The following is a 19,434-nucleotide window of genomic DNA, read 5'->3' as shown; positions in this document are numbered from 1 at the left end:
CCATATATATGTGGTTTTATTTCTGGACTTTCTATTCTGTTCCATTAGTCTGAGTGTCTATTTTTCTGCCAATACCATGCTGTTTTTTTGTTTGTTTGTTTGTTTTATTTATTTATTTATTCATTTTTAGAGAGGAGAGAGAGAGACAGAGAGACAGAGAGACAGAGGGAGAGAGAAGGGAGGAGGAGCTGGAAGCATCAACTCCCATGTGTGCCTTGACCAGGCAAGCCCAGGGTTTCGAACCGGCGACCTCAGCATTTCCAGGTCGATGCTTTATCCACTGCGCCACAACAGGTCAGGCCTACCATGCTGTTTTGATTGTCGTGGTCCTATAATATAGTTTGAAGTCAGGTATTGTAATGCCCCCAGCTTCATTCTTTTTTCTTAGGATTGCTTTAGCTATTCAGGGTTTTTTATACTTCCATATAAATCTGATGATTTTTTGTTCCATTTCTTTAAAAAATGTCATAGGAATTTTGATGGGAATTGCATTAAATTTATAAATTGCTTTGGGTAGTATGGCCATTTTGATTATATTTATTCTTTCTATCCAAGAACAAGAAATATTTTTCTATCTCATTGTATCTTTTTGGATTTCCTTTAACAATGCTTTGTACTTTTCGTTATATAGGTCCTTTACATTCTTTATTATGTTTATTCTGAGGTATTTTTTTTGTTGTTGTTGCTGCAATCATGAAGGGGATTATTTTTTTGAGTTTGTTTTCTAATATTTCATTGTTGGTATATAGAAAGGCTATGGACTTTTGTATGTTAATTTTGTATCCTGTGACCTTACTGTATAGGTTAATTGTTTCTAGTAATCTTTTTTGTGGAGTCTTTGGGGTTTTTTGATGTATAGGATCATATCATCTGCAGAAAGTGATACTTTTACTTCTTCTTTTTTGATATGGATGCCTTTTATTTCTTTCTCTTGTCTGATTGCTCTGGCCAGAACTTCTAGCACCACATTAAATAAGAGTGGAGAGAGTGGACAACCCTGTCTTGTTCCTGATTTAAGGTGGAAAGTCCTCAGTTTTATGCTATTTAATATGATGTTGGCTGATGGTTAATCATATATGGCCTTTATTATGTTGAGATATTTTCCTTCTATACCCATTTTGTTGAGTGTCTTAAACATAAAGTTGTGTTGTATTTTATCGAATGCCTTTTCTGCACCTATTGATAAGATCATGTGGTTTTTGTTCTTTGTTTTGTTGATATGGTGTATTACATTAACCATTTTACGTATGTTGAACCATCCTTGAGATACTGGGATGAATCTCACTTGATCATGATGTATTATTTCTTTAAAATGTATTTGATTTGCCAGTATTTTGTTTATTATTTTAGCATCTGTATTCATTAGAGATATTTGTCTGTAGTTTTCTTTTATTGTGCCGTCCTTGCCAGGTTTTGGTATGAGGGTTATGTTGGCCTCATAAAATTGTTTGGAAATATTGCTTCTTCTTCAATGATGACTTTGAGTAGAATTGGAACCAACTCTTCTTTGAATGTTTGATAGAATTCACTAGTATTACCATCTGGGCCTGGACTTTTATTTTTGGGGAGGTTTTTCATAGTTTTTTCTATTTCCTCCCTGCTAATTGGTCTGTTTAGGCTTTCCTCTTCATCATGACTCAGTTCTAGGAATTTATCCATTTCTTCTAGATTATTGAATTTGGTGGCATATACTTTTTCATAGTATTCTACAATAATTCTTTGTATATCTATGATTTCTGTGGTGATTTATCCTCTTTCAGTTTGGATTTTGTTTATATGAGTCCTTTCTCCTGTTTACTTGGTGAGTCTTGCCAAGGGTTTGTCAATTTTGTTGATCTTTTCAAAGAACCAGCTCCTTGTTTTATTAATTTTTTCTATAGTTTTTCTTTTCTCTATTTCATTTATTTCTGCTCTGATTTTTATTATTTCCTTTCCTCGGCTGGTTAAGGGTTGTCTTTGTTCTTCATTTTCTAGTTCCTTATGATGCAAAGTTAAGTGGTTCACTTGGGCTCTCTCTTGTTTGTTCATATAGGCCTGAAGTAATATGAACTTTCCTCTTATTACTGCTCTTCCTGCATCCCAGAGATTCTGATGTCATTTTGTCATTTTCATTTGTCTGTATATATCTTTTGATCTCTGCGCTTATTTCTTCTTTGACCCATTCATTTTTTAGAAGTATGTTGTTTAGTTTCCACATTTTTGTGGGTTTTTTTCCCTCTTCTTTGCAGTTGAATTTTAGTTTCAAGGCTTTATGATCAGAAAATATGCTTAGTACAATTTCAATTTTTTTGAATTTGTTGAAGTTATTTTTGTGGCCCAACATATGTTCAGTTCTTGAGAATGATCCATGTATACTGGAAAAATTGTATACTCTGTCGCTTTGGGATGAAGTGTCCTATAGATGTCTATCATATCCAAGTGCTCTAGTGTTTTGTTTAAGGCCAATATATCTTTATTGATTCTCTGTTTGGATGACCGACCTAGAGCCATCAGCGATGTATTGAGGTCTCCAAGTATGACTGTATTTTCGTCAGTTTTTGTTTTTAGGTCAGTAAGTAGCTATCTTATATATTAGGTTCTCCTTGGTTTGGTGCATATATATTAAGGATTGTTATGACTTCTTGACTCAGTGTCCCCTTAATCAGTATGAAATCACCATTTTTGTCTCTGAGTACTTTTTCTGTCTTGTAGTCAGCATTATTATATATGAGTATTGCTACCCTACTTTTTTTTGGATGTTATTTGCTTGGAGTATTGTTTTCCAGCCTTTCACTTTGAATTTATTTTTATCCTTGTTGCTTAGATGTGTTTCTTGTAGGCAGCATACAGTTGGATTTTCTTTTTTAATCCATTCTGCTACTCTGTTTCTTTTTATTGGTGAGTTTAATCCATTTACATTTAGTGTAATTATTGGTACTTGTGAGTTCCCTATTGCCATTTTATAAATTGCTTTCTGTTAGTTTTGTATCTTGTTTGATTCTTCTCTTTTGTTTTTCTATTATTTGTTTTTGTTTGTTTGTATTCCATACTTCTTTCCTCTGTTGCTACCTTTTTTTTTTTATAAATAAAATTTTATTTTAATGGGGTGAGATCAATACATCAGGGTACATGTATTCAAAGAAAACATTTCCAGGTTATCTTGTCATTTAGTTCTGTTGCATACCCATCACCCAAAGAAAGATTGTCCTCCGTCACCCACTATCCAGTTTTTTTTGTACCCCCCACCCCCTCTCCCTCATTCCCTCCCCCCACCCCCCGTAACCACCACACTCTTGTCTATGTCTCTTAGTCTCGCTTTTATGTCCCACCAATGTATGGAATTCTGCAGTTCTTGTTTTTTTCTGATTCACTTATTTCACTCCGCATAATGTTATCAAGATTCCACCATTCTGCTATAAGTGATTCGATGTCATCATTTCTTCTAGCTGAATATAGTATACCATGGTGTATATGTGCCCCATCTTCTTTATCCAGTCTACTATTTTTTTTACAATGATTAAAAGCCTTTAAGCAAACTCTTGGCCAATACAGCGAGAATCCATAAAAGAGTAGTGACCTTAACATGTTCACCAAGTCTGAGTTGGCCCCATCACCATGCCAAATCCCTGAAAAATGCAACCCAACCACAGTTCAGTCTGTTAGGAGCTGTCACAGGGAGCAGAAGTCCAGGAAAAGTCCACATCCAGGAAAAGTCCACATGGCACTGGAATTGTTGTCACCATTCTATACTTTGCAGCTCATGACCAAGTCCCAGTGACTGCTGCTCCTAGCTGGTAATGATTCAGGTAGACTGGAAAAGCCATTTGCAGCATGCATAGATATGGAGCTTCTGTTCTCCTCTGCCTGGAGAGATGAGAGCAGGTTGCTTTTCCCTGGAGCTCTGCGACTGTGGCATGGTAAAGAGAACCTTGGGATACACTAAGCTGGGTGGCAAAGGTAGATTCATAATAGAAGTTGGCAAAAGGGGGAAAGAGAGCTCTAAATTAGGAGTAGGTCCCAGCCTGAAATATGAGTGAGGCATTGAGGTAGGAGGGATAAAGGAAACACTATATATTAAGCAAAGCAGCAGAAAATAGGACTATCAACACCCACAACAGAGATCTTTGAGGGAAGAATAAAAAACCTGACTATTCAGGCAATACATAGTTAAGTGGCCCTTGTGCAAATGAGATCAGTTTACGTGCTTCTTGGAAGAAATACCCTAGGCTCGTCCACAGTGTTGTAGATGGGGCCGTCGGCCCTGGGCACCTTCAGCCTTCAGTGGCCAACCCCAGCTTTCTGGGCAAGGTTAGGTCATAGGTGGCTGGAGCAGGGCTGGAAGAGACTGAATCCTCCCTTAGAGGAGCGAGGGGGAAGCCTACCTTCCAGTGTCCCTGTTTCCTCACAGCAGAAGCATGTAAGCCTGGCAGGCTTTAGCTCAATGACCTTCCTTTCCACTATTGAAGCAGGACCCAGATGGCATCCTATGAGACCCTTTTGGGGCGTTGGAACCTTTAAGGGTGTATCCTAAAAGCTGGTAGCTCCCCTGATCTCTATTGGTCTTTTTCTACCTCTAGGTAGCTTAAAAGCCATGCTCAGAAGATCTCGCTGAGGGATTTGAGGAACCCCATCCACCTATATAAATCTTTTCCATATATCTAGAGCTATTTGGAAAAAGACAAAACAGTGTTATTAGCTGGATCTAATAAAGAAGATAGTAGTTTGCAGGCTAAAAAGATATGGTGTCTCCTGTTCATCAGCATTCAAAAGAAATGTAATTTTTTTTTAAGTAAAAAGCATGATATGGTAGACCCGTAGGAATTCCAGGATATGACAACCCCCTTTAAAATTTTCTTTTTAATTGACCTTAAAATCTTTGCTGAGTACACTTTAATAATACCTTAACTTTAAAGATTGTAAGCATGACAAAATACAGTAAATGCTTTTGCTCCATATGCAGGAGCATTTTCAATTTAGCCAGTTTAGGAAATCCAATAATAGAACAATGCATACAGACCATGAGCTATAACATGTTTAGCAGCCTCTCGTGTTCTGACAGAGGTTACTATAGATCCGGAATATGTATCCACTGTAATGTGGACATACGACTGTTTGGCAACTGAAAGTATATGAGTAACATTCATTTGCCAAAGTTGTCCTGGTAGGGATCCTTGAGGATTAACTCCAAATGAAGGGGCAGTATAGGACCCCTTGGACAGGATTTCCCAATCTGCTATGCTGCTTCCCAAGAAACTTGAAACTGTTTACACCGGGCTGCAGCATTCTGGTGATAAATAGTATGAGACTGACTTGCCCAGTCTGTCATGGTTGCTCCATATAATTTTCTTTTTGGTAGCTTGCTCAACAAGGGCATTCCTAGGTTCTGGCCAGTTGGCTCAGTGGTAGATACTTGGCCTGGTGTGCAGGATTCCCGGGTTCGATTCCCAGCCAGAGCACACAGAAGAAGCACCCATCTACTTCTCCACCCCTCCCCCTCTCTTTTCTTTCTGTCTCTCTCTTCCCCTCCCGCAGCCTAGGCTCCACCGGAGCAAAGCCACCCCGGGCACTAAGGATGGCCCCATGGCCTCTGCCTCAGTCACTAGAATGGCTCTGGTTGCAACAGAGCAACACCCCAGATGGGCAGAGCATTCCCCCCTGGTAGGCATGCCAAGTGGATCCCGGTCAGGCGCATGCGGGAGTCTTATCTGACTGCCTCCCCATTTCCATCTTCAGAAAAATACAAAAAATAAATAAATAAAAGAAAAAATACATCAACAAAAAAAAGAGCGAAAGAAAGAAAGAAAGAAAGAAAGAAAGAAAGAAAGAAAGAAAGAAAGAAAGAAAGAAAGAAAGAAAGAAAGAAAGAGAAAAAGGGGTCATTCCCTTGTGCTAAAGCTCCAGGGAGCATGGAGTGAGCTTGAGTATGTCCTGTGAAACATGGAGCTCTATGTTGACATACAAGTCTTTGAAGAAGGAGGAACTGCTGAAAGAGTTCATCAGCATTTGTCCCTAAGACAGCAGTCTTTATAGTGGAAACACCATAAGTAAATATTTGCTGTCTGTCTATTCCTTAAAGGGGGAATATGGCAAATGCTGAAAAGCCATGATCTTTGTGCCCCTACCCTCCTCCAACCCCCTCCCTCTCCTCTCCCCACCCTGTAACCCCAACCCTGTTGTCCATGTCTCTGAGTCCCCTCTTTATGTCCCACCTATGTATGGAATCATATGGTTCTTAGTTTTTTTCTGATTTACTTCTTTAGCTCAGTATAATGTTATCAAGGCCCATCCATGTTGTTGTAAAAGATCCTATGTCATCATTTCTTATGGCTGAGTAGTATTCCATAGTATATATATACCAAAGCTTTTTAATCCACTTATCCTCTGATGGACACTTGGGCTGTTTCCAGATCTTTGCTATTGTGAACAATGGTGCCATAAACATGGAGGTGCATTTCTTCTCTTCAAACAGTGCTATGGTGTTTTGGGGTTTATTCCTAACAGTGGTATAGCTGGCTCAAAAGGCAGTTCAATTTTTATTTTCTTGAGGAATCTCCATACTGTTTTCCACAGTGGCTGCACCAGTCTGCATTCCCACCAGCAGTGCAGGAGGGTTCCCTTTTCTCCACATCCTCGCCAGCACTTATTCTGTGTTGTTTTATTGATGAGAGCCATTCTGACTGGTGTGAGGTGATATCACATTATGGTTTTAATTTGTATTTCTCTAATCATTAGTGATGTTGAACATTTTTTCATATGCCTATTGGCCATCTGTGTGTCCTCTTTGGAGAAGTGTCTATTCATTTCTTTTGCCCATTTTTGGATTCGATTGTTTGTCTTCCTTGTATTAAGTTTTACAAGTTCTTTATAAATTTTGGTTATTAACCCCTTATCAGACGCAATGTCAAATATATTCTCCCATTGTGTAGTTTGTCTTTTTATTCTGTTCTTATTGTCTTTAGCTGTGCAGAAGCTTTTTAGTTTGATAAAGTCCCATTTGTTTATCCTGTCTTTTATTTCACTTGCCTGTGGAGACAAATCAGCAAATATATTGCTGCGAGAGATGTCAGAGAGCTTACTGCCTATGTTTTCTTCTAAGATGCTTATGGTTTCACGGCTTACATTTAAGGCTTTTATCCATTTTGAGTTTATTTTTGTGAGTGGTGTAAGTTGGTGGTCTAGTTTCATTTTTTTGCAGGTAGCTGTCCAAGTTTCCCAACACCATTTGTTGAAGAGGCTATCTTTACTCCATTGCATGCTCTTACCTCCTTTGTCAAATATCAGTTATCTATAATGCTGTGGGTTTATTTCTGGGTTCTCTGTTCTGTTCCATTGATCTATGTGCCTGTTTTTATGCCAGTACCAGGCTGTTTTGAGTACAACGGCCTTGTAGTATAACTTGATATTAGGAAGTGTGATACCTCCCGTTTTATTCTTCCTTTTAAAGATTGCTGAGGCTATTCGTGTTCTCTTTTGGTTCCATATAAATTTTTGGAATATGTGATCTATATCTTTGAAGTAAGTCATTGGTATTTTAATCGGTATTGCATTAAATTTATAAATTGCTTTGGGTAATATAGACATTTTAATGATGTTTATTCTTCCTACCCATGAGCACGGTATATGCCTCCACTTATTTGTATCTTCCCTGATTTCTTTTGTCAATGTTTTGTAATTTTCCGAGTACAAGTCTTTAGTCTACTTGGTTAGGTTTATTCCTAGGTACTTTATTTTTTTTGTTGCAGTGGTGAAGGGGATTGATTCTTTGATTTATCTTTCTGACAGTTCATTATTAGTGTATAAAAATGCGTCTGATTTCTGACTATAGATTTTATATCCTGCCACCTTGCCGAATTCATTTATCAGGTCTAGTAGTTTTTTTACTGAGACTTTAGGGTTTTCTATATACAATATTATATCATCTGCAAATAATGATAGTTTTACTTCTTCTTTTCAAATTTGGATGCCTTTTATTTCTTTTTCTTGTCTGATTGCTGCGGCTAGGACTTCCAGAACTATGTTGAATAAGAGCGGTGAAAGGGGGCACCCCTGCCTTGTTCCTGATCTTAAGGGAATTGCTTTTAATTTTTGCCCATTGAGTATGATGTGGGCTCTGGGTTTGTGATAAATGGCATTTATCATGTTGAGGTATATTCCCTGTATTCCCACTTTGCTGAGAGTTTTGATCATGAATGAGTGCTGGATTTTATCAAATGCTTTTTCTGCATCTATTGAAATTATCATGTGGTTTTTTTCCTTTCTTTTGTTTATGTGATGAATCACATTGATTGATTTGCGAATATTGTACCAGCCTTGCCTCCCAAGAATAAATCCCACTTGATCATGGTGTATGATTTTTTTCATATATTGCTGAATCTGGTTTGCTAATATTTTGTTGAGGATTTTTACATCTAAGTTCATCAGGGATATTGGCCTATCATTTTCTTTTTTTGTGTTGTCTTTGCCTGGTTTTGGAATTAGAATTATGTTCACCTCATAAAAGGAGTTTGGAAGTCTTCCTTCCTCTTGAATTTTTTGAAATAGCTTGAGAAGGATAGGAGTTAATTCTTCTTTGAATATTTGGTAGAATTCACTTGTGAAGCCATCAGGCCCAGGACTTTTCTTTTTGGGAGTTTTTTGATAGCTGTTTCAATCTCAGTTGTTGTAATTGGTCTGTTTAGGTTTTCTGATTCTTCCAGATTGATTTTTGGAAGATTATATGATTCAAGAAATTTGTCCATTTCATCTAGGTTGTCTAGTTTTTGGCGTACAGTTCTTCATAGTATTTTCTTACAATGTTTTGTATTTCTGTTGTGTCAGTTGTTATTTCTCCACTCTTGTTTCTAATTTTATTTGAGTCCTCGCTCTTTTTTTTCTTGGTGAGTCTGGTTAAAGGTTCATCGATCTCGTTTACTTTTTCATAGAACCAGCTCCTGGTTTCATTGATCCTCTGTATTGTTTCTTTAGCCTCTATGTCATTTATTTCTGCTCTGATCTTTATTATTTCCTTCCTTCTACTAGCTCTGGGCTTTACTTGCTGTTCTTTTTCTAGTTCTTTTAGATGCAGGGTTAAGTTGTTTATTTGAGCTTTTTCTAGCTTCTTGAGGTATGCCTGTAATGCTCTAAAGTTCCCTCTCAGGACTGCTTGTGCTGTGTCCCATAAATTTTGAGTTGATGTATGCTCATTATCATTTGTTTCTAGGAATTTTTTAATTTCTTCTTTGATCTCAATGTTAACCCATTTGTTATTTAATAACATGCTATTTAGTTTCCAAGTGGTTGAATGTTTTTCAATTTTTCTATTGTGGTTGATTTCTAGTTTAATGCCATTGTGATCAGAGAAAGTGCTCGATATGATTTCAATCTTCTTAAATTTGTTGAGATAGCTTTTGTGCCCTAACATGTGATCTATTCTAGAGAATGTACCATGAGTGCTTGAAAAGAATATATATTCTGCTGTTTTAGGTTGAAAGGTTCTGAAAATATTTATTAAACCTAGTTGATTTAATATGTCCTTTAAGTCTGCTGTTTCCTTGTTAATTTTCTTTCTTGAGGATCTATCTAATGATGTTAATGGGGTATTGAAATCCCCTACTATTATAGTATTGCTGTTGATTTTTCCCTAAGTCCATCAAAGTCTGCTTTATATATTTAGGTGCTCCTATATTAGGTACTTAGATATTTATTATGGTTATATCTTACTTTTGGATTGCTCCCTTTATCATTATGTACTGACCTTCTTTACCTCTAACTATGGTCTTTGTTTTAAAGTCCATTTTATCTGATGTAAGTATTGCTACCCCAGCTTTTTTTTCATTTCCATTTGTTTGAAATATTTTTTTCCATCCTTTTATCTTCAGTCTGTTTTCATCTTTTCATTTAAGGTGTGTCTCTTGTAGACAGCATATGTATGGGTCCTATTTTCTTATCCACGCAGCTACCCTATGTCTTTTGATCGGATCATTTAATCCGTTAACATTTAAGGTTATTACTGATATGTAATTGTTTATTGCCATTTTTTTCTTTAAAACTATATTCCTCTTTTGCTATATTCTTTTTTCCTTTGATCTGTTTACAACAGGTTTCTTAGCATTTCTTGCAGCCTTGGTTTGCTTGTAGTGAATTCCTTGAGTTTGTTTTTGTCTGTAAAGCTTTTTATTTTTTCTTCAATTTTAAATGATAGCCTTGCTGGATAAAGTAGTCTTGGTTGTAGGTTCTTGTTCTGCATTACTTTCAGGCCCTTCTGGCCTCAAGTGTTTCTTTTGAGAAGTCAGAAGTCATCCTTATGAGGGCTCCTTTGTAGGTGATAGTCTTTTTTTATCTAGCAGCTTTTAATATTTCCTCTTTATCATTTACCTTTGGTATTTTAATTATGATGTATCTTGGTGTTGATTTCTTTGGGTTTTTCCTTAATGGAGTTCTCTGTGCTTCCTGAACATGTGAAATGTTTTCCTGCCTTAATTTGGGGAAGTTTTCTGCTATGATATGTTTGAACAAAGTCTCTATCCCTTGTTCTTTTTCTTCTTCTTCAGGATCCCCTATGATGCGGATGTTATTTCTCTTCATGTTGTCAAAGAGCTCTCTTAGAGTTTCCTCAGACTTTTTGAGTCTCTTTTCTTTCTTCTGCTCTGCTTCCATGCCTTTATTTATTGTGTCCTCTAACTCGCTGATTCGATTCTCTGCTTCATCCATCCTGCTTTTAATTCCTTCCATTGTATTCTTTATTTCAGATATTGTATTTGTCATTTCTGACTGATTCTTTTTTATTATTTCTATGTCCTTATTTATATTTGTTATCTCTTTATTTAGGTTTTCGTAATGGCCATCTATGGTTGTTCTAATATCTTTGAGCATCCTAACAATCATTATTTTAAACTCTGCATCTGGTAATTTGGTTATATCTGATTCACTTAGGTCCTTTTCTGGGGATTTCTCTTGGTTTATTTGTGTTGTATTTCTCTACCTTCGCATTTTCTCTTCAAGGGAGTGGCTGTGATCATGCACTCGGGTGCAAAGCATTAGTGGCCTTGGCCTTTGCCCCGCCCCCGTGTGTGACGTTATGCTCGTTCCTGAGGGCACTGGCAAGCACCTTTGCTCAGCTGCGGGTCTCAGCCTGTTTCGGGGCTTTTGCCCTGCCCTTGCAGGAGGAGCCCGCTCGAGGAACGGCTGCTATCCTTGGCTCTACCGCCGGGCAGGACTGCCTGCCCAAGCTCAGCTCAGTAGCGGAACTCCGCCTCTTCTGGGCTTTTGGCTCCACCCCCGCGGGAGGAGCTGGCTACGAAGTCAGACCGCAAGCCTGGGTTGCATGGTCGGGGCAGGGCTGTGCTCCTGCACCCTTGCTCAGGGTCTGGTCTCCACCCTATCTGGGGTTCCCGCCCTACTCCCATAGGCTGGATTGCAGGCTGCCGGCAGCTGAGCTTGGCCGCTTTTGCACGCCCCTTTCTCCCCAGCCAGGCAAGATTGAGCTCACATCTGAGCCCAATGGTAGCCAACTGGCTTCCGCCCCTGCGCCTTTGTCTCCCGCTGCCGCCTGCCCTCTGGCGAGCCCTCAGCCAAGTGGGTGGGGGCGTTGTAGCTCGGACCCTAAGACTCACTACTGTAGACCCAAAAGCTCCCTCCTTCTATGCGACTCTGCTCTGAGTGCCGCGGGGGAGCTTTTTTGGCTGCTCTCCTGCTTTCTTTTGTGGTATTGCTGTTTCCAGGGGAAATATTCACTTCAGCTTTGGGGAGTGACTCTTCCCAGGGGATAGGGTGGCTATCTCCCAAAATGTTTCTCCCTGTGCCTCCTAGATTACACTCTCTTCCTGTTACTCTGGTCCTCTCCTCTCTTCCTGTCCCCAGGAGCCCCGGGTGAGTGGTTATGAGAGAGATGTTCTGCGTGGTCCCTTTAAGAAGGATCCTGGGTCTGAGAAATCAGATTCTTTCTCACAAACAGTATCCTGACTTGTTTCCAGCTAAATACTGTCCTTATGCCTCTTCTGGGCTCTGGGGCTGCAGGCTGGAGCTTTGTTCCTGGGGCTCAGGCTGTCCCCTCTCTACTAAACTCACTTCCCACCATGCGAGTCTCTCCTGGCTGCCGTTCGCTCCGGGGAGCTGGGCAGCCCTCTCCGCATTTCCTACCAGTCTCTGTGTGGCTTCTTTAGTGTTCCTTGGTTGAAGAGTCCTCTTAGTTTATTCCAAAGTTGGTTTTTCCAGATGATAGTTCTTAAAATTAGTTTGTAATCCACTTTGGTTCTGGGAGGTAGATGTTGGTACATCCGCCTACTCCAGTGCCATCTTGTCTCCTCGCTACCTTTTTTAAGTCATGTACTTCTGTGGTGGTTTTTTCAAGGGTGGTTATCATTAAGTAATGAAAAGGATACCTACCATATTCATTGTTGTACCCTATCTTATGAGTGTTTCTGCACTTCATCATCCTTTGCTACTGTTAATCTCCATCCTCTCCCCTTTATTTTGCTTTTGTTGTCACAGTTTAAATTTGTTTTTATTGTTTTCTTAGTGGAGCTTTTACTTGTAGTTTTGGGGTTTTTTTTGTTCTTTAAATCTGGTTGCAAAACCCCATTTAGTACTTTCTAGAGTGGGGGTTTTCTGATGATAAATTCCCTCATTTTTTCTGTATTTGTGAATGTTTTTATTTCTCCTTCATATTTGAAGGATAGCTTTGATGGGTATAGTATTCTTTCCTGAAAGTTCCTCTCTTTCAGGCTTTATATATTGGGCTCCACTCTCTTCTAGCTTGTAGATTTTCTGCTGAGAAATCTAATGATAATCTAATAGGCCCTCCTTTATATGTTATATTCTTCTTTTCCCTGGCTGTCTTGAGAATTTTTTCTTTGTTGTTGGTTTGTGCCATTTTCATTATGCTGTGCCTTGGAGTAGGTTTGTTGTGGTTAAGAAAACTCGGTGTTCTGTTTGCTTCTTGAATTTGAGGCTTTAGTTCTTTCCACAGGCTTGGGAAGTTCTTGTCTATTATTTGTTTGAATATATTCTCCATTCCATTTTCTCTCTCTTCTCCCTCTGATATATCTATTATTCTTATGTTATTCTTTTTGATGGAGTCAGACAATTCCTGTAGGGCTTTCTCATTTTTTTTAATTTTTGAGACTCCTCTTCTCTCTGTTGTGCCTGAAGTTGCTTGTTCTATATCACTAATCCTACCTTCTATCTGGCCTGTTTGTTCTATTAGCTAAGCTTGTTATCTTGTTTTTTAGTTTATAAATTTAGTTTTCCATCTCTGTTTGATTTGTTTTTATAGTTTCAATTTTCTTGATAATATATTCTGTGTGTTTGTTGAGTTGTTTTTTGAGCTTCCTAAATTGCCTTTCTGTGTTTTCTTGTGTGTCTCTGATTATTTTTAGGATTTCTATTCAATATTTTAAATTTTCTGTCATTTAGCTCCAAGGTTTCCAATATATTAAATTTTTTCTCCATAGATTTTTCCACATCTATCTGTGTTACTTTTCTATCTTTTGTATCCATGATATTCAATTTCCTTTTTCTTAATGGCATCTGAGGGTGGTCTTGTTAATAGCACTAATGAGAATTAATAAAGAATAAAAAGTAAAAAACAAAGTAAAAAAATGGAAAAAAATTTGGGAAAAAAACACAAAAAACCCCAATAATAATTTATTAGTTTCCTTTTTTCTTTCTTCTCTTTCCCTCTTCTCCCCTCCTCCTTACAAAAGTATCATGATGAACTGTGAATTATATTATGCTAAATGGAACAAAAACTGCCTATAATGGAGGGCCTGAGTTGGGGGAAGTGTTCAAGGGGCAAAAGAGGAAGTAGGGACCCACAAAATGCATAAACGGAAAAAATTTGTGTCAAGTATAAAATGATTTGCTTGTAAGTGATGGTCAACTAAGAGATATAATGAGAGGGATAAGAGGGAAACAGGAAAAAGGAAAAAAACAACTATTGTATTAAGTGGATCAAAAACAAAATAGAATGGAGATCCTGGGTTGGGAGGAATGCTAATGAGTTAAAAAGTGAAGTAAAAAGCACCCAAAATGCCACAAAAAATACACAAAAACTTGTGTCCCAAATTAAGTAATTTGTTTATGATTGAGAATTGAATGAGAGGAAAAGTAAAAGGAGAAAAGAAGAAACTAATAGAGAGGGAGAAATAAGAAAAAGGGGAAAAGGAAAAGAATAAAAAATAAAAAAGAGAGAGTTAAGGGTTTTGGAGTATAACCCTCATGGAGAGTAAGGAAGAAGAAAAGAAATAAAATGTAACACTATGGGTAGTGTAGTTCAAGAAGAGGAAAGAATAAGATGGGCAGAGAATAAAAGGACGAAGGTGGAGGAAATAGAAATAATAATTTTAAAGGCTAGAAGATGAAAGAAACAAAAAAATAGTGGAACAATTTTTAAAGTCTGTGGATTTTTCTTGATTTTGAGAGGTTAACTTCTTCCTTTTTCTTTCCTCTCCCTCTTCCTGGTCGGTGACTCTGTACCCCAGGCTCTCCCCCTGTGGCATGCTTAGGTAGGGATTTGCAGTTGATAAGACTCTACAGCAGGGGTCCCCAAACTTTTTACACAGGGGGCCAGTTCACTGTCCCTCAGACCATTGGAGGGCCGGAGTATAAAAAAAACTATGAACAAATCCCTATGCACACTGCACATATCTTATTTTAAAGTTAAAAAAAAAACCAGGAACAAATACAATATTTAAAATAAAGAACAAGTAAATTTAAATCAACAAACTGACCAGTATTTCAATGGGAACTATGGGCCTGCTTTTGGCTAATGAGATGGTCAATATCTGGTTCCATATTTGTCACTGCTAGCCGTAACAAGTGATATGTGCTCCTCTCACTGACCACCAATGAAAGAGGTGTCCCTTCCAGAAGTGCAGCGGTGGCCGGATAAATGGCCTCAGGGGGCCGCATGTGGCCTGCGGGCCGTAGTTTTGGGACCCCTGCTCTACAGTGATGTCATATATTAGGCTTCAGTCTCGTTGTTAGTCAAGGCTTGTTAGTGTTTGCAGGCTCTGACAATGAGAGAGTCCGTGTTCCCAGAGCCTCTCTCCTAGTCTCTCCTTTCTGAATTAGCAGCCTGATGATCCAGCTATGAGGCTGCTGCTGCCTCTGCCTGGGGAGAAAGAGGCTCAAAGAGCTGGCAAATCCCCACTCTATCCCCACTCAATGCAGGGCTCTGGGTAAGGCTGTAGCATTCAGAGCTGCCAGCGTAATCAGGCGGGGCTGGGAGCCAATTGCTCTCAAGGTGACTTTCTATGAGCCTCCAGGCCTGTTCAGCATGCCTAGCACTCTGTAGGAACCACTCTTCCCAGGCTTTCCGCACTTTGTAACCTGTTTTGGCTGGGAAGAAGATGCCCTAGTCGCTGCCTGCAGTACAGGAGGTCTTAACATCTGCCAAGTCCCTCTTTTTAGCTTATATCTCTGAGTATGAAAGCTCTGCCAATCAGAAGTTGCCCCCACCCCTTTAGCAAGAGGCACTAAAAAATATCATGCTTCTTATCTTAGATCGCTGAACTGAGAGAGATCTTGTCAATTAGAGCTGCATAGGTCAGTTGGGAGGTGAGCAGACTATGGGTTAAGCTAATTTCAGCAATTGGATCCACCAATTTGCTCCAGAAAGGACTGCAAGCTGCCCACGCCCCTCCGCTGACACTTGATTATTAGCTTGAATGGCTGGGTGAGGCACACCACCCGCCTAGAGAAGCTCGGGCGTAGGGAAGTTTGCCACAGCATGCAGGCATTTGCTCGTGGCACGTGGGCGTCTGCTCACGTGGGCTGATTCACCACAGGCACACTCTTTCCTCATCTTGAACGAACATCCATGCCACAGCCTAGCTTCCTCCACACCCTTAGCCCCCTCGACTCCCAGTTCCAAGTGAAAGCAGCCTTTGCTCAGGTTAGTGAGGAAGGCAGAGTGTTCCTTTGTCCGACTTATTTCCTTCAGGGTTGATTATATATTTAGTCAATTTTTCACTGGATCCTACCTTCACCTTCAGTGTGTGGGACTCCCGGACGCTCCAAGGATAGATTTTTCTGTCTCTGGTTGATGAACTTGTTGAAATTTTGGGGAGATTTGTCGGCTGGGCTCCTCACTGCGCCATTTTTCTGACGTCACTTGATTTTAGTGAGTTTAGATCTACAGAATTTAGACCATGGTATGCAGCACATAACCCGTATGATCTATGGTTGCCATATTGAAGACGTACAAAAATTAAATCTGGGCCTGACCTGTGGTGGTGCAGTGGATAAAGCGTCGACCTGGAATGCTGAGGTTGCCTGGTCAAGGCACATATGGGAGTTGATGCTTCCTGCTCCTCCCCCTTCTCTCTCTCTCTCTCCCCCCCCCCTCTCTCTAATAAAAATGAATAAATAAAATCTAAAAAGTAAATAAATAAATAATTTAAAAAAATTAAATCTGGTATTTATTGAGTATTTGCAATGTGAGAGAGATTGTTTTAAGTAATTTTCATTTATTATCTCATTTTAATTCTGAGAACAACTCAATGATATAAGTACTATTATTGATATTTTATAGATGGAGAAACTGAGGCACAGAGAAGCTTAGGAAGGATCTCAAGGTCACACAGATAGCAAATAGAAACACTGGGATTTGAACCAGACACACTGTTTAAGACCATATGCTATTAACCAGTATGATATGTTACTTCCCAAGATTGGGTACTGTGATATTTTAAAAGTAACTTTTAGCTTCCCAATTAATTCCTGAAAAATATGCTGGTATTCAGGAATTGCACTACAAAAGCTTCTACATGCCTTAGACATGATACTGTATATTTAATAAATATTAATACTGATTTTTTAACAATTTAAGTTCTAATTTAACTTGTTAAATGCATTTATTTTAAATCTTGAAAGCAATCAGACTTATTTTGGCAAAAAACAACTTTAGGCTGTGAAAAATTTTTAATTGCTATCCATTTCTAAGAACTTACTTTAACTTTAGTTTCAGACAAATGGAATCATCTTATTTTTATGTCAAAATCTTTCAGAATAAATAAATCTATCAAGAAAATTCTGGGTAAGTAAACTCTGGATGCCAGCGGGTTGGAGCCTTGCTAGCAAAGGGAGATATCTAAAGCCCTAATCATCATTTCTAGCTTCATTGGTGAAAAGATTTCTGGGTACATGGGCACATGATGTACAAGGTTTTTTTTGTTTTGTTTTGTTTTACAGTCTCTTCACAGAGATTGCTATATTAAATCTTCATTTTAGTACTGCACCAGGTCAAATTGTATATAATTCTACATTCATTTTTAAAATACTTGTTTTATAGATAAAGAAATGTGAAAAGCTGATTTTCTTTTCATTTTGATTTTACAGATGTTCGAAGAAGAACAATTTATGAATACCATCGAGTAGAGCTACAGATGTCAAAAATTACCAACATTTCAGCTGTAGAGATGACCCCATTACCTAGTAAGTTAACATGCTCACATCTGTTTATCAATAATTATCACACAGTGCTTGGTGTGCACAGGCCTCTTCATCTTGTATGTATATGAGGATGGGTGGGGTGTTTTTATTTTGATTGGCCAATCATTGTTCTTTTCACCATGCTCCTAATTAGTCTTGATGACTCTATTCTCTCCTGTTTTCTAGCATGTCTCCAGTTTAATGGTTGTGGCGCCTGTGTATCCTCTCAGATTGGGTTCAACTGCAGTTGGTGTAGTAAACTTCAGAGGTAAACAAGAATAAGTCAAAAACATTTGAATCTTAAAAGGACTTGCTACTTTTACACTTCCACTGAATTTGATTTGATTAATTTTCCAATGATTTGAAAGAGAGAGAGGAAAGGAGAGTGAGAAAGAGAGGTGCATCAACTTGTTGTTCTACTTAGTTGTTCCATTTAGTTGTGCACTCATTGGCTGCTTCTCATATGTGCCCTGACTATTAAATCTATTACTTCAGCACACTGGGACAATGCTCTATCCACTGAGCCACGCCAGGGCTTCCACTGAATTTTAAATGTGTCAGGTGTGTTTATTATGTATACATTGACGTGTGTGTGTGTATAATGTCATATAGATATAGATATAGATATAGATATAGATATAATGTCATAACCAAAATGAAAAAAGAGAAAGAAAAGGAGAGGAAAGAAAAAAAAATACAAGTAGAAATTTTAGTATTTTCTTTGTCTGGTTGCTCAAAATTACCAAGAATCTTCATAGTCAACAACCAGACATGCATTTATAATCTCTGTGGGGAATAAGATAGATGATGATTGCATTGATGAGTCTTTAAATCAATGCTTTTGATCCATATTCTACAGAAGGCATAGTATGAGATACTTTACTATAACAAGGAGAATTTATTCTTAATCACATGAACATTTTTAGAAAATTCTATAAATATCTCAAAGGTGACTAACCAAGGTGAGACATGTAGTCTGAGGCTGAGAAATAGAGTGACACTAACTGTCCTTTACAGTAGAATGTGTGGTTTTGGTCTTTATCACTGGCTTTGAAACTTAAGCTGCCACACTGGTCCAAAGAGGGTTAATGATTTTCATGAGGGTAAAGAGGATTTTTCAGTCCCTAGAGCAGGGGTCCCCAAACTATGGCCCACGGGCCACATGCGGCCCCCTGAGGCCATTTATCCAGCCCCCGCCGCACTTCCGGGAGGGGCATTGGTGGTCAGTGACAGGAGCATAGTTCCCATTGAAATACTGGTCAGTTCGTTGATTTAAATTTACTTGTTCTTTATTTTAAATATTGTATTTGTTCCTGTTTTGGTTTTTTACTTTAAAGTAAGATATGTGCAGTGTGCATAGGGATTTTTCCATAGCTTTTTTTATAGTCCATCCCTCCAACAGTCTGAGGGACAGTGAACTGGCCCCCTGTGTAAAAAGTTTGGGGACCCCTGCCCTAGAGCTTAGAGGAGTCTGAATGATCATTTGTTAGAAATATAGAGTGAAGACCTTTAAATGTATTTGGTGTTTACTCAAACATTTGGGCATCAGTTATGTCCCAAACTCTGGGTAAACAGTAGTGAATAATATATGTGAATCCTGCCCCCTATGGGGCTTACAGTCTGTCTGAGAGTAAGTCCCCCTCTCACCTTCAGAGTCTGTGATAAATCGGCTTCTTCCTCTGGGTGGAGATTTAAACCTCCAATTGAGCCTCCCAAGCTTTTAGGCAGTGTGTATGGCATCAGACTTTATATTGTAAGCAGTCTGTGTCTTACCATCTTGCTGCAGTATCTGCTATAATGATAGGGGCATGTTCAGGAAAATTTTAAAAGTTATTGAAGTATAAAAGAACAGAATGCCAATTCCTTGATAATAAGCTTCAAGACACATGTTTAACTTGCTAAATTTGGGGCAACCACTACATTATTCTGGATAGAACAGTACTGTTTATTATAACTGATGTTTTGCTTTCAATTAACATGTTGTTCCAATAATTTCTTTTGGGCAATAAATTTCAAATAATCAAAAAGCTAGCAGGCAATTAG

General features: G+C 38.6%; 1 protein-coding gene across 3 annotated transcripts in view; it reads left to right on the top strand.

The window, feature by feature from the left end:
• The window catches only part of PLXDC2 (plexin domain containing 2), a 521,092-nt gene that overhangs the window by 391,069 nt on the left and 110,589 nt on the right, over positions 1–19,434 (top strand). For all 3 annotated transcript variants that reach the window (XM_066233239.1, XM_066233238.1, XM_066233237.1), the window contains 2 exons: positions 17,299–17,394; positions 17,578–17,659. In XM_066233239.1, the coding sequence (XP_066089336.1) occupies positions 17,299–17,394; positions 17,578–17,659 (178 nt within the window). The remainder of the gene's footprint in view (positions 1–17,298; positions 17,395–17,577; positions 17,660–19,434) is intronic.

This window comes from Saccopteryx bilineata, chromosome 5 (genome assembly GCF_036850765.1).
Source record: "Saccopteryx bilineata isolate mSacBil1 chromosome 5, mSacBil1_pri_phased_curated, whole genome shotgun sequence".
Classification (NCBI taxonomy): Eukaryota; Metazoa; Chordata; class Mammalia; order Chiroptera; family Emballonuridae; genus Saccopteryx; species Saccopteryx bilineata.
This window is presented reverse-complemented; position numbering and strand designations above follow the sequence as displayed.